General features: G+C 39.1%; 1 protein-coding gene across 4 annotated transcripts in view; it reads right to left on the bottom strand.

The window, feature by feature from the left end:
* Positions 1–414: 414 nt before the first annotated feature.
* The window catches only part of LOC132787218 (segmentation protein cap'n'collar), a 55890-nt gene continuing 41916 nt past the window's right edge, over positions 415–14388 (bottom strand). For 3 of the 4 annotated variants that reach the window (XM_060794145.1, XM_060794144.1, XM_060794146.1), the window contains 4 exons: positions 8421–8876; positions 8263–8350; positions 2487–3748; positions 415–2417 (listed from right to left, as the gene is read on the bottom strand). In XM_060794145.1, the coding sequence (XP_060650128.1) occupies positions 2055–2417; positions 2487–3748; positions 8263–8350; positions 8421–8876 (2169 nt within the window). In that variant the 3' untranslated portion in view covers positions 415–2054. Of the gene's footprint in view, positions 2418–2486; positions 3749–6295; positions 6827–8262; positions 8351–8420; positions 8877–14388 lie in introns of those variants that run through there. The other variant, XM_060794147.1, reaches the window with a different exon arrangement.

Raw genomic sequence — 14388 nt, 5'->3', positions numbered from 1 at the left:
GTTTTTTTGTAAGTTTGTTTCATTTATTTAGTTTTTTTCTGTTGAGGAAATTCTTGTTTGTGTCAAGCATACAAGTTTCTTAGATGAAATAACCATGTACAATATATAGAATAAACATTCATAGGTTTAGTGTATGTATCCCAGAACTGCATTCTTAAATACTTCCCGCATTTCTTTGCAATTTTCATGCAAATAAAATGTTATATCTGGTTAATGTTGATAATCTCGAAACATTCCAATTCAATGGAACGCGGTATCATGATAAAAATGAAAGAAATGCTTGAAATATTTTGAACATAAGTACTTTTACTTTAAACTTTTGTTAATATAATATGTAAATGTATTTGTTTTACGTATTTATGTGTGTGTGAGTGTGTGTTTGTTTTTAAATGTTTATAGACATAGTAAGTAAAGTAGTTTAGTAAAATTTACAACAAATAATTTCGCAGTTTGTGTTTAGTTTTTCTTTGCGCACATTTATTTTCTTTAGTTTAGTACTTTATTTTTTTTGTTTGGGTTTTTGCGATAATTATTTTGAGATGCGCGAAATTAATTGCAACAATTTAAATATAGTATATATATTTATGTAAATGTATATGTATCTGTATATATGCATTATGTATACGTATTTAACAATAGTTTTCTTTTCCGTTTTGCTTTTGTTTCTTTATGTTTCGTTTTTTTTTGTTTTCTTTTTCTCTTTTTTTTTGTAGCTGATCTGTGTACATCATTATAAATAAGTTCTGGTTTTCTCATTCTCTTTATGCAATAGGACATTTTGTTAAGAATATTAAATATTAATATTTCTTTTTTTACGCTCGGCTTTAGCTGCCAACGTTGTTTTCTGTTTTTTTTTGTTTTGTTTTCTTGATTTTCCATTTGATTTTATGTTCTTTGCTGTTCCTTAGACATGTTTTAACACTATTAATTTACATTTAGCTCTGGCCTAATGCTCCGAGTGGATTACAGTGAATAAGCTAAGTTAATTAAACTATGTTTGTTGTATTTACAATTGTTGTTTACGATCTAAGCCTTACATTTAATTAGTAAATAATACGCTAATTCTCTCAAGAATTCCTAAAATTCTACTTTGTGTACATGTATTGGGTGTGTGTGTGTTTGTGTGTGTGTATTTTAAAACTAGGCGTCTTACGAGCGAGTCCATGAAATGTCCAGCAGTAACTTTTTTTTTGTTTCAAACCTTTACAACTTTTGTAACTAACAATTATTTATACATGTGCTCATAGTTTTATGTGTATTTTACAGACTAATATTATGTAAATGTAAATGGTTTTCCTCTGTTGATAGCATCATATTCATTTTGGACGACGCGTTGATAGTTGATTGGGATGATGATGATCAGTTTTGTATGGAGATGATTATAATAACAAATTCAAAATAAGACTTTTTTCCCGATTATTGTTGCTTGCCGAATCAATCAATTTGAAATTTCTTCTACAAATTATTTTATCACAATTCAATGACATTTGCTCAATTCTTTCGTTTTTTAAAATAGAAAAGTATGTAAAGGGGGGAAATATAACAATTTGCAAAAAGGGCATTATTAAAAGGCAATTTCTTAATGAATTTAAAAATAAATAACAAGCAAATAAGTATTAAAAAAACCATAAGAATGAGGGCGAAGGTGTGAGTGGGATGTGGGGGGAGGGAGAGCGAGAGTGCAAAACAGCGTGTTGCACATCGCGCTTCATGCAGAAACTCAGATTGTGTTGCAGCTCGCACAGTTGCAGCAAATGTTGCCAGCAACATTTTGTCATGCTCGCGACAGCAGCAAGCAGCAACAAGCGAAATCCGGAGAGACCATGAGAGAGAGTGATGAATGCGCCTCAGCAGCAGACATTAAGACATTGCGGCAACGTCAACGGCAAACAATTGAATCAGTAGTACAAATAACTATTGTTGTAAAAATCGTAACAATGTTGTTGCTGCTGCTGGTGCTGCTGATGTTGCCACTCCACTTGTTGCTGCTGCTGCTGTTGATGCTGAAAATTCGACAACCAACTCGTTGTTGCGGCAATTCGCAGCAGATACTTTCATTCCTTGTGGTGCTGATGCTGCTGCTGCGATTGTTGTTGCTGCTGCTGTTGTTGTTGTTGCGGCAACAGTTGATGATGGGCGCCAGCTTGTTGCTGCTGCAAATGCGGCGGCAATCGCGACTGTTGCTGCTGCAGTGGCACAAGTTGTGGTTGCTGTTGCGGCTGCTGCTGTTGCACCTGATGGTGTCCCTGGTGGCTGTGCAACGACGACTGCGGTGCAGAGACCGCATTGCTTGCACCTGCTGACGTGCTGTTGTCATTGGACTTGTCGCGTGGCAGCAAATAAACCGAACCATCGGCCGCCTGCTGCAAACTGTAGTCAGCTGGCGAGCAGGGATTTCCCTCGGGATCGCGCAGATACTAAAAAAGTGAATAGAAAAACATTATTAATTACCTATTCTCGAGTGTTAGATTTATTTTATAACTTACCTGGAAAACATGGCGATGCAGCATGGAAAACTTGTTGGAGATGCGCTTGCGTTCGCTCTCAAGATGATCGTGATCCTGATTCAATTGCGTCTTGCGCTTCACCACCGTGTTTACCTCATCCTCGAGCGTCAGGATCTGATCGAGCTTACGCTTGCGGCAATTCTGAGCAGCAACCTTGTTCTTGCCACGCCGACGAATGTCGCGGATCAGCGACAATTGATTCTCGCTCAGATCGTACTTGGACAGACGCTCGTTGAACTCATCCATGGGCAGATTGATGATATCCCCCACTGGAATTGGGATGTTCAGGGCACGTGCCCGCTTCTCGTCCCGCGACAAATGCTCATCCTCCAGCGTGGTCGTTGCATTGCCACTCGACTTGGCCGCTGCCTGTTTGCTGCTTGCCACTGGCTTCTTATCGCGAGCCTGAGGTCTGGTCAGAGAGCCGCTACCCTGGGGCAACGATCCGGTGCCATGTGGCAGCGCATAAGTGTGATTCAGTTGCACCAGATCCTGTGGCGTAAGCGGAGCACGTGGCACTCCATAATCGGCTGTGAAGGCGCTGCTAGCACTCATGCCGTACGCCTGATGATAATCCTTGGCCAGCGCCGGAGCCATGGCAGCTGCCTCGCCCACGCTGCTGCTGCTGCGTTGCATGCCCGTGAATGTTGTGGGTCCCGCCTCATATTCGTACTTGATGCTCTGCACCTGTTGCTGTTGCTGCTGTTGCGTTTGCGGTGTGGCCGCGACGGGCGGCGCTGTGGGTGGCAGACTGCTGGGCGTCTGCTTGTGCAAATCACGTTTGCCATAGAGTTGATGCTTCTTCTGGGCCACCGGCGGCTGGCGTGTTGTGTTGTAGCTAAAGTCATAGGGTCCGCCATATTTGGCCTGGTGATAATCCTGCGCAGAGTCGCTGCCCTCACCCCATTCGCCGTCGGATAGCGATGGCACACGTTCGGAGCCCATCGAACTGACGGCACTGTCACTGGACGCGTCTAAGCGATCGGCGCCACCTTGAGCGCCCGCTGTGTTTGCCAATAGATCGCTGGTCATGCCACCAGCACCGCCCACAGCCGTTGCACTGTTGCCACCGCTCATAGAGGCAGCACCGCCAACTGCACCGCTGCTGTTGAGCGCATTCACATTCGCATGACTGCCGCCAGTCACAGTTGAGCTGCCCGCGTTGCTGACATGTCCGCTGCTTGGCAATCCCAGCACCGAGGAGTTGTTGCTGGTGCTGTTGTCCACCATCCGACAGAAACCTTAAGAACAAGAATCGGAGAAGAATGAAAGATTAGCAAGGGTTGCTTTAAGGAGAAATTTAAGTTAAGCTAAGTTCCAATGGAAGAAATCTGTTTCTCGAAGAAGTTTACAAACATCAAATTTAAATCAATTTTATTACATTTCAAATTTCACACCTAACTCACTTAAGGGCTGAACTAAAAGGCCACTAAGTGAAATGCAGTTAAGTACAAAAATATATTTTTCTCTATCCATTTTTCAGAGCTTCATTTTAATGCACAACCGTTGCTATGACGAAGCAATTTTTGGCACTAGAACATTTTTGAAAAGCCACTTCTTATAAGAAAAAATTTGCCATTCATAATATACGCTTAAATCCCACAGCTTTTTATTCTTTTACAATTTGGTCACACTACAACAGTGTAATTCTTACATGCAGAATTCCCTAATCCACTACCTTCAACCTTTGCCTGAAGCCCAAAGTTTAGCTGTCCTCAGTTTGAAGACTACTCAAATCTTATCTCCCGGACTTTTCCAACCACTTTAGCTAATTCCACATGACTAAAGTTTACCTTAGCGATTCATAAAGCCAGAGAAAACACCGTCATAAAAGCATATTTAACTAATTCAACTAACCAACTTAAATTTAAGCAAGTACGTCAACAATTTTATTTATGCTTTTTAGGAGGAACTAAAAAACTTATCACCCACAACATTTATCAGTTGTTGTGTTAGACTACTGTATATACGAAACTTTCTTGATTTTCGCCATGATACTGTTGAAATGTCTAATCTAGTCGAAATCTATATACAAAAAACGTCTGAATTCGATTATTCAGCATTTATTTTCGATGCACAGGTATAGCGAAAAAAAAGAAAAAGAAAAAATAGAAAAACTGTGCAGTCATTATAGGTGGCTTATCAACATGGTGTGCTACCTTTCTTATCTCTATTGAGTTATCTCCTCTAGGCATTGCGTCTACTAGGTTTCATTTACCATACAACGTCTTACTTTCGATTCAAAGTATAGCCATGTTAGAATTGAGTATATATATAGTATAGATTGCGGAATATTTTGATTGTACTCGCTATGTCGTATGTGGAAAGGTTTTCTTTATTTTTGGGTCTCGGTCTCGGCTTTATCTTATCGCCCCCACGCGCATGTGATCTTTTCTACCGGGTCTAGTACATATAATATATATATTAAATGCTATATATACTAATTATGTGTAATGCTCATCCCCAAAAAAAGAAACAAAAACTAAAACAAAAATAAATAATACAAATACTATGTTGACATTATTGCGCAGTCAGCGTGAGAAAGATTGCGAGAGGAAGCGAGATGGCGATTAAACTGAGAACTGATAAGTTGTATTGAATCATTATCACATTCGAGGGCTTGTAATTAAACCAAATTTGCGCCTAATTATTCAATATATGAGCTGATTATGGTAAGTACACTTGTTTGCATGTGTGTGTGTTCGTGTGTGTGTGTAGTCTATAAGCACTTCTGCCGCCGTTGCTGCTGCTGCCGGCACAACTGGCAAGGTCAAGCCCATAAACATTGATGACTTGGCAAAATACAATATACAACAATGTTGTAGGTCGAAGTTATCAGTGGGCCAGGCCGAGTGCAATGCATAGAGATGGTCGATTATTATTGGTTCGTACGTTGTGTCGATGTGGCGACGACGCCCCGACGAACATGCCGCGGCGATACAACAATCGAATCGTGGCGCAGCGAACCTTAATCGTAATGAACGTAAGCAGCAACGGAAGTTATAAAGTGTGATAACGTATCAAGCGTTTGCACGTTTCGTGAGAGATGCAAAACGTAAACACGTAACGAACTAACGTAATTATGACGAAAATGCATGTCAGAGGCGGGGGAGTGTGTGAGAGAGATCGCGACAATTGCGTACGCGACACAATAAATAATAACGTATCGTATGTACAGCAGCGTTATGTGTGAGTGTGTGTATTGGTGAGTGGACACACATATATACAGTATGAGCGCGCTAGAATAACAAGTCAACGCGATATCATACAGCAAATTTTGTGATATTGTGTGTGCTTGAAACGTTATTGCTCTGAAAGAGATGACTCAGCAGTTTAAAAATAGTAAACAGCCCAAAGGCAACAGCAACAACACTTTTTTTGCTGAGCGCGCATTAGAGAGCGCAAAACCTGCGAGCGAGAGAGTGAGCGTAACAATAACAACAACGACAAAGCAAGAGAGCTTTAGAACATTATTGTCGCCGTCGTCGTTGTTGTTGTGGTCGCTGTCGACGTCGCGACGTCGTCGTCGGTGTGCGCAAGTTTTGCTGATATCAGCAGAGAGCAGAGCTGGTTGCGCAGCATGACTAATGAAAAAATTTGTTACGCGGCAAATATTTAAATGGGATTTTTGGGCTGAATTTGCATGCTACATTTTTTTTCTGCCCCCATTGAGCATAAAAATAAAACACCACCCGCAATAAGGCGAAGACGCAGCAGCAGCAACAGTCAGAGCAGAGCAGCAATAACAATAACAACATCTCTAATGCTGCTCATTTTCACACTCTCACCTGTTGATTTTCCTACTGTCTAGTTTCGGCAGCCGTTTTTGGGGCTGTTTCTCGTGTTCGTCGACGTCGTTGCTCGATTATTTTCGATTTTGGTTTTTTTTTTTTTACTGTTGCTTTTGTTGTTGTTGTTCTTGCACAAAATAATACGTTACTCGCGCGTCATCAAAAACGTTCTAAATTCGTAAAATATATAAAAGCATGTATGCATATGCTTGTGTTTGTGTGTTTATGTACTACAATGTGTGTACTATTTTATTATATGTAGTTGTAGTTGTTTTTAGGTATTATAACGCCTTAATTTTTATTTTGCATGTATTTGTTGTACATTTTAGCATTGTGCCAAGTGCGTCATTGTTTCATTTATGAATTTATGTTAATTATATTAGTTAATTTGCAGTCACGTTTTTGGCACGTAATCGATTTCTTTTCTTCTTTTTTCTCTGCTTTATTTTATTATTGTATTTTTTTCTATTATATTTTTGTTTTCTATTTTTCATATCATTGTGTGTTGCGTCGTGGATGAGTGTATTTATTTATGTGTATTATATTTACTTCACTATCGTATTCGATTGTTCGTGTTCGACTGATTGACTCGCGACTCGTGTTGCGTTCTTGTTGCTTTGCTTTTTTCTCATACACACACTCGATTCATTTGTGTTAAAGAGCGCGAAACCCGAGAGTTTGCCGAGCAACGAAACGAACGTACGAGTGACGAACGTTACGCGATGATGATGACAACGATTTTGAGCTCGCGCGCTGCTGCTGCTGCTGAGCAAGCGATATTCACTCAAATTTAAACTAATTTTACGAATTTTATGCTAATCAGAAGACCGAGCGACCGAACGTCCGCAAAGCAGTGCAGAGCGACAAAAGCCGCCAGCGAAATTTTTTGCCAACACAGTCAGAAAAGCTCGTCGTTGCTCTCACAGTATGTTAAGCGAGTGAGAGTGTGTGTAGGAATGCTTTGTGGGTACAAAATTGTGTTTGTTGTTGCCTTAGCTTGCGCACGCGCTTTTTCTTGCGCCTTTGCACAATTTGAGTGATGTTCTTTTGGAGTGAAAGCTCCAGTTGAGCCAACAGCGCATGTGAGTTCGCGAGTGTGGGTGTGACGATTGTCGTAACTTTTGCTTTGTTGTTGTTGTCTCGTACTTGTGTTTTCTGCTTGTAATACATTATTGAACACAGTATTGTGTTACGGCAATAAGTCAATGCTTGTTGCTGTGGGTGTAATAACATTGGCTTGCATGTTACGTTACTAGAAATTTACAGCTGTATTGCAGTTGATAAATATGGCTGATTTTTTGGGTTTGTGTCTTGGCTTAGCAAAAGGATAATTTGAGTGTTTTGACTGTCGACAGTGCTGCTTGTAAATTGGTGTTCCTTAGATCATTAATTATTATATTTTTAATTTAATTTCTATTAATTCAATTTTTAATTTGTGTTCCCAAGAACTTACATTATCTTTAAATTTGATTTTAATTATTTTTATTTTTAATTTATTCTTTATATTATTTTTATTACTTTATATTTTTATTTATTTGTTAAGATTGAATTTATATTATTTTTGTTACTTGATACTTTTTGAAATCATTCTTTAAGCTTGTATTTATATTATTTTTATTTTTTATACTTTCTTTTATATTATTTTATTTACCTATTGTGTTTAGTTCTTTTGGGTAACTCCTAAATTTCTATACTGTGTGAAATCTAAAACTCACGCTGACAAAACTAAAGCAGCTGAAAGCTCTCAACGATAGCTCTCGAAAAGCTTTCAAAGCTCAAATAGCACATGTGCCACACGGTTGACGCAAGCCACCGCAATTATGTGTTAATTGAGTAATATTAATTACATTAATGGCGAACCTTAATCGGTACAATCTCTTAATAAGAAGCAATCTGTCGTATTTTTTGTATGACTTCATTGATCATCAGCGAATTAAAGTGTTATGTTATCGATTATCACTTACTTTCTGTCATATCCATCAAATGAAGATCCTCATCATTGAAAATCGAATTAATAAATCCATCCGTATGATTCATGTCCGACGAAGTGTTCTACAAGGGAAGATGAACAATTGTTAAAAATCATAATCGATGATGACAATTCTCTCCGTCTCTCTCTTACCGCATAATACATCATGTCATGCTCCATCTTATAGTTGCTGCCCGCAGCGGCAGCGGCGGCGGCAGCAGCAGCCGCAGCAGCGGCAGCGCCATCAGCCTCATGGCTGGAGTTGGTCAAATGCATGCTCGAGGTGACCGCTGAGCCCAGATTGTGGCCATAATGCGGCTGACCGCCGGCAGCGGAGCATAGATCACCCAACGTCGAGTTGGTGGCATGCATCATGGCAGCAGCAGCATGTCCGTGATGCGGTGGTGGCGGCGGTGGCGGCAAAGTGCCAGCTGCCTGACCGTATTGCTGGGCGCTGGCTGCGGCGGGACCTTGGTACGAGTAGCCGGTGTAGTGGGGCGGATAGGGCGGCATATCGGCCACGCCCATGCTGGGAATGGGACTGATCCAGGTGGCCAGATCCTGCAGACGTTCCATGGAGACGCTGCGATTCAAGCGCGGCATGCGGCCCTGCAATGATTAATAAGCGGAATGGATAAATATATGAAATACGAAAATAACTAAAATTAAATCTTGCTCTCTCTCTCTCTTAGCTATTGCGCTCTCTTCTCTTCTCTCGCTGTGTTAACAAGGTGAGAAGGGTTTCTTCAGATCGCAGTGGGAATTGTGGCAATAAATAAGCGATCAATCATGCGAGATTCCGTTTACGGAATTCTCTAGAAATCAACAATAAGCCGCAGACAAGACACGAAAATACAAAAAATCAAAATCGAAAAAAACTCAAATTCAAATTGCGCTGCAAGTAAACTTGGCTTCGTTGTTGTTGTTGTTTTGTTGTGTCTGGCTGCCCAAAGCCAAAAAACGTGCACAATGTATCAATCTGGCGATTTCAGAGACTCGACTCCGACTTCGACTTCGACTCGCATCGGATCGATCAAAATTGAAATAAAATTTCGTAAAAAATACAACAAAAATTGACAAGTGCTCAGCGGTCGTCGTTGTCTGTGTGTGTGCGTGTTTGGCTTTATGTTCGTATCAAAAAGTTGGCAGCTCCAACTACAGGCTTCAATTGTATCTTTTGCCAGCTGTATCTGTATCTCTATCTCTGTATCTGCATCTGTATCTGTGTGATCGACAGTTCGTGCTGTGCGACGTATGTACGACTTCATTAGTCCAGCTTTTGTTATTCTTAATTATCGCATGGTTTATTTATTTGTTTAACTAATTCCAGTAGAGCTCTGCCTACTACTATCTATATTTATAACTACTACTTCTTCAGCCTCACAGATTGCTCTTCACTTCTTCACCACTGCATACTCTGAGGCGTGGGCGATCTTCCTCAGCTGCTGATCTTCACACTGAAAATATATGCACATAACTTACACAACCACAATCCAGGCTGCTGGCAGCAAGGAGCATTCAACGTTCTGAGAAACAATTTGTTAAATGCAAACGCCGCAATTAAGCGCTAAAAGCCGAGTTGAAACCCAAATTGATGTGGAGATGTGATGCTGAGATCGTTGATCGTTGATCTTGATGGCGCGTTGCACTCTCTTTACTGCTGGTGGATGCGGCATTGACATTGAGAGATGCGCGATTGAGTTGCCAGATAAATAACATGAAAGCAACGGCACAGCATCTTTCCTCAAAAAATATTGAACCGAAACGCGCGAATCGAAACTGAAACTGAAGCGAACAGAAGACGTCGACTTCGATTCCTTTGGCGAAGACGTTTGAGACGTTGACGTTGAGTTGAGTCGTGTGACGTTTGCGGCCCAAGCGTTAAGACAACATTGACAGACAGATGCAGAGAGAGCTCAAGCCAGAGAAGCAGCTCAGGTACAGATACAACTACAACTGAGAGCAAAAGGGAATGCAACACAGGTGAGTCTGTGTGTGTGTGTGTGTGTGTGTGTGTGTGTCTCTAATATATGCCTCAACACGCTCCTGAGCAAACAGGTAAAACAACAAAGCCAACTCGTCAGCTAAACTGGGCGTTTACTTTTGCCAGTCGCCAACTGCAGTTGCCTAGCAACTGAGTGTGTGTGTGTGAAAGTGTGAGTGTGTGTGCTTGCATGGGTGTATATGTGTGTGTTTAATTTCAATTGTCACTGTCTTGTCATTAACTTCTGGTGTTAGCTCAGCCAGCCACTGGCCATTGTTTGTTGCGTTTCTCACGCAAAGCAAATCAACTGCAAGCGGCTTAAGACGCGCACTCTGACAAGAGAGGTGGAGCGGGGGGAGAGGCAGGCGGGGACAAGGAGGAGCACACTTATGTGAGCAAGTATTTAATAGACTGTGACTGCCACTGCATCTTGGGGCGTTGCCCAATGGCTTTCATTGAAGCGTTTACCGTTAGCTACCGCCACAAAATCGCAGTTAATTCCCGTTAAGGCAACATGTTGCATGCCACAAGGCTGCAAGTGCAATATCAGCATAGTTAAGCTGATTAGTTGCGGCATTATTTGTAGTCATTAAAATATGATACTGAATTTAAAATAGAAATACTTAAATTTGTTGATCCTAATCTATTATTATTCACATATCTTTCTGCTCCTTAATTTCTAAAATTTTGTTAACCTCTCATCATTAATTTCTTAAGAATATTACTAGCTCCTCAATTACAGAATTTGTTCTTAGCCTACTCATCATTAATTTCTTAATAATTTTACTTGAATCTTAAGTTTTATATTTCTGCTCCTTATTTTGTATTTTTTTTTTACCTACTCATCATTAATTTCTTTATAATTTTTCTGAAATCTTGCTTTTTATATTCTTTTTAACTTAATCACCATTAATTCCTTATGAATTTTACTTGACTTGTACATCTTTCTCTATATTTTAGCTCTTTAATTTCTGAAACTCTTTTTGTATAATCATTAATTAATTATTTATATTATTGTACTCCCAGAATTATTTGACAAAGTATGCTTAATGGCATTATTTACTTAGAATTGGGTAAACTACAAAACGTCGTTAATCTCTAATCCTATAAACGTCTACACTTCTATTCCAAGAATTTTGTATTTTTGGCGCATATCAAAAAAGTTCCCCCCTGGAGAATACTTCAAGCTTTCCAAAAAGTTCAAACTGAAGAGCAAAAATTCCCATATTTAAGTTTTCAATGGGGTATAATGAACTATGATAAAAAACTATGTAATAAATATAAAGATGATATAGTGAAATTTTAAATGAAATTGCTTAAAGTCATGTAAAATTTGGTTAATTTATTTTGAAGATCTTTAATTCAATCACTTTACTTTAACTTTCTTTATAATCATATTAATCCTTTAAGCACTTTCCCTAATTGTAAATTAATCAAATTCAACACTTCATAGAGATAATCTAACATATAATCTTATTAATCCTTAAACAACTTTCGAATCTTCAAATCCTTATAGAGGCAATCTATTCAAATTGAAATCAATTAGTTTCCCAAAAGAGAGAGCATTTAGTGTGCGTTGAACTGCGCATACCTAACTATAATATATCTGGTTTTTCTTCAGATTTTTTTGTCATTAATTTGATTTATGTGTGTGCGCAAAATGAGTCTTATGACGACAGCGCGACAGCCATCAAAACTGTTTACATAAATTGAATTAAAATCGTACACACAACACGAAGAAATCTCAAGAGCAGTAACGAAAAAAAACAGAATGAGAGAAAAAAAAATAATCCGCGAGATGCTGTAAAATAATTAATAAAGTTTTTTGCGCTGATTTTTGCGCTAAGCTTTTTGTAAATATTTAAAATTCACATAATTAAAGCTGCGCGCGGCGATTAAGGCGTCAAGGGGCAGCGAGAGGAGGAGGAGGAGGGAAGGAGGGGGTACAGAGAGGGGGGCACATTAAAAGTAACTTTTTTATTCATCATCATCTCGCTCTCTCTCGCGCGTTGGCTAAATGGAGATTTAATTGCAGGGGCTACTGCAGTCGAAGCATGTGAAGTGCCCAGGCCCAAGTCGAAGCTGCAATCAAGGCAAGGTTTGAAGAAGAAGAGTGAACAGAGAGAGGGGGAAGGGACAAGGCGGAGGGGGAAGAGCAGCAAGTGCCACCGAATTCAATAAACACTTCGCCACGCGGAAAAGTCAAGTGGCGCATTGCAGAGACAACAACAACAGCAACAACTACCACAACAACAACAGCAGCAGCAGCAACAACAACATCTACAACAACAACAGCAACATCTACAACAACAACATCAACGGCAAACGCGACATTAATGAAGGCGCAGAGGCGACTAAGCTAAGCTAAAGCCGCGGTTTTTATACAACACTTTTTTTTATTGTTTTTATGCAGTTTTTTTGTATAGTTTTTTTTGCATTGTGATTGCAATTAGCAGCAGCAGCAGTGAGGGGGGGGAGGCAACAGCAGCAGCAACAGCCACGGCAGCAAATGGCAAATTAAATGTTATCAGGAAGCTGACACTTTTGCACAGTGCATTACATAATCATAATCAAGATCGACGTAGAGATCGACAAACTGACAGCGTGACGAAGCTGCAAAGTTGCAATATAGATACAAAACACACACATAACTATACATATTCACAGATACACACAGACATTCATGTATTTGCTGTCCTCTCTGCTCCTTTAAGACGCCAATAAAGTTAATGACACTTGCTACATAGAAAGAAAAATTCCTATCTAAAAAAATAACCAAAATGCAGTCTAACAAAAACTAAACTTTAAGAAATAAATTCTAGATAAATATAAGAAATTGTTTTTTAAATTCTAGTCTAAAAATGTGAAATTCTCGCTAAATAAAAAAAAACTTTAAGCAGATTAAATTGTTATCTGAATTCTAAAAAAAACTTTTGGCATATAAAGTTGTTATTCTTTCTAGCCAAATACAATTGTTATTTTAATTCTTGACAAAAAACGTGAAACTCTAGCTAAATATAAAAAACCTTAAAGCATACGAAATTGTTAATTAAAAAATCTAGATTACAAACCGTGAAATTCTAACTAAATACAAAAAAAAACTTTAAGCAAATAAAACTGTTACTTAAATTCTATACAAAAAACGTCAACATAGAAGTTGAATTCCTATGTAAAGAAAGAAAATTTCCAATCTAAATTAAACCTTTTTAACGTGTTAAATGATTAAATTTAGTTACCAAATATTGATTTCAATAGTGGAAGAAAAACTTAATGAAATATCAAAACTCAATCGATCATTATTACTATTGTTAAGAGAATTTCATTCATTATAGATAAATAGAAAGGAAAATGGAAATCTCTAACTTTATAACTGCCAATTTCTTATAGTAAATCATAAATATAAAGTACAATAAAATAGAATAAGTAACTATGGATTACTTTCATAGTTAAAACTAGAAGAAAATTCTTAAAACTTTAAGCATTACCTAAATTTGTTTACAATTACTAACTTAACCAGCAACAATAATTTACAACAAAATCTAAATTGATTACTTTCAATGCATTTATCATATTTTCTCGCTGTGTAGCTAGCCAAATAGTTCGCTATCTTTGAGAAAGGATTTGCAGCGCTTCCTGCGAAACCAAAACAGATTATCTGCCTCATTAAATGGCTTTGGCTTTTGCTGTTGTTGCCGCTGCTGTGTGGCAAGTGCAACCTGCTGTGCACATTCCAAGGAGTCGTCACACACATCAAACAGACGCGACACTCTTCTTCTTATTCTTCTTCTGGGTTTTTAGGGTTACGCTCAACGCTCTTTCGTCGTCTCTAATCCCCGTTTCGTTGACCACAGCGTGCAGCATTTTGTGGCAGCTACCGTTTGGCCAGAGATTTTTACAGTAATTGCCGCTGACTTCATGACTGTCAAGCGAATGATGTGCGAGTGTGTGTGTGTGAATACACTCACAGCTATTCAATTGAGGTGGCATTGTCAAGCGTTTCGTTCATTAGATGCATGAACATGCCCAAGACGAAGACGAAACCGAAGCCGAAGAAGCGACAAACTGACAATGAGGCCAAAACAATTTGCGGGGATTTTCATTGAAGAACCGATTTAACCGTGTTTTGCTTACGGCTTT

The sequence above is a fragment of the Drosophila nasuta genome, chromosome 2R (genome assembly GCF_023558535.2).
Source record: "Drosophila nasuta strain 15112-1781.00 chromosome 2R, ASM2355853v1, whole genome shotgun sequence".
NCBI lineage: Eukaryota > Metazoa > Arthropoda > Insecta > Diptera > Drosophilidae > Drosophila > Drosophila nasuta.
Note: the sequence above shows the minus strand (reverse complement) of the source record. Positions and strands in the feature narration are given on the sequence as shown.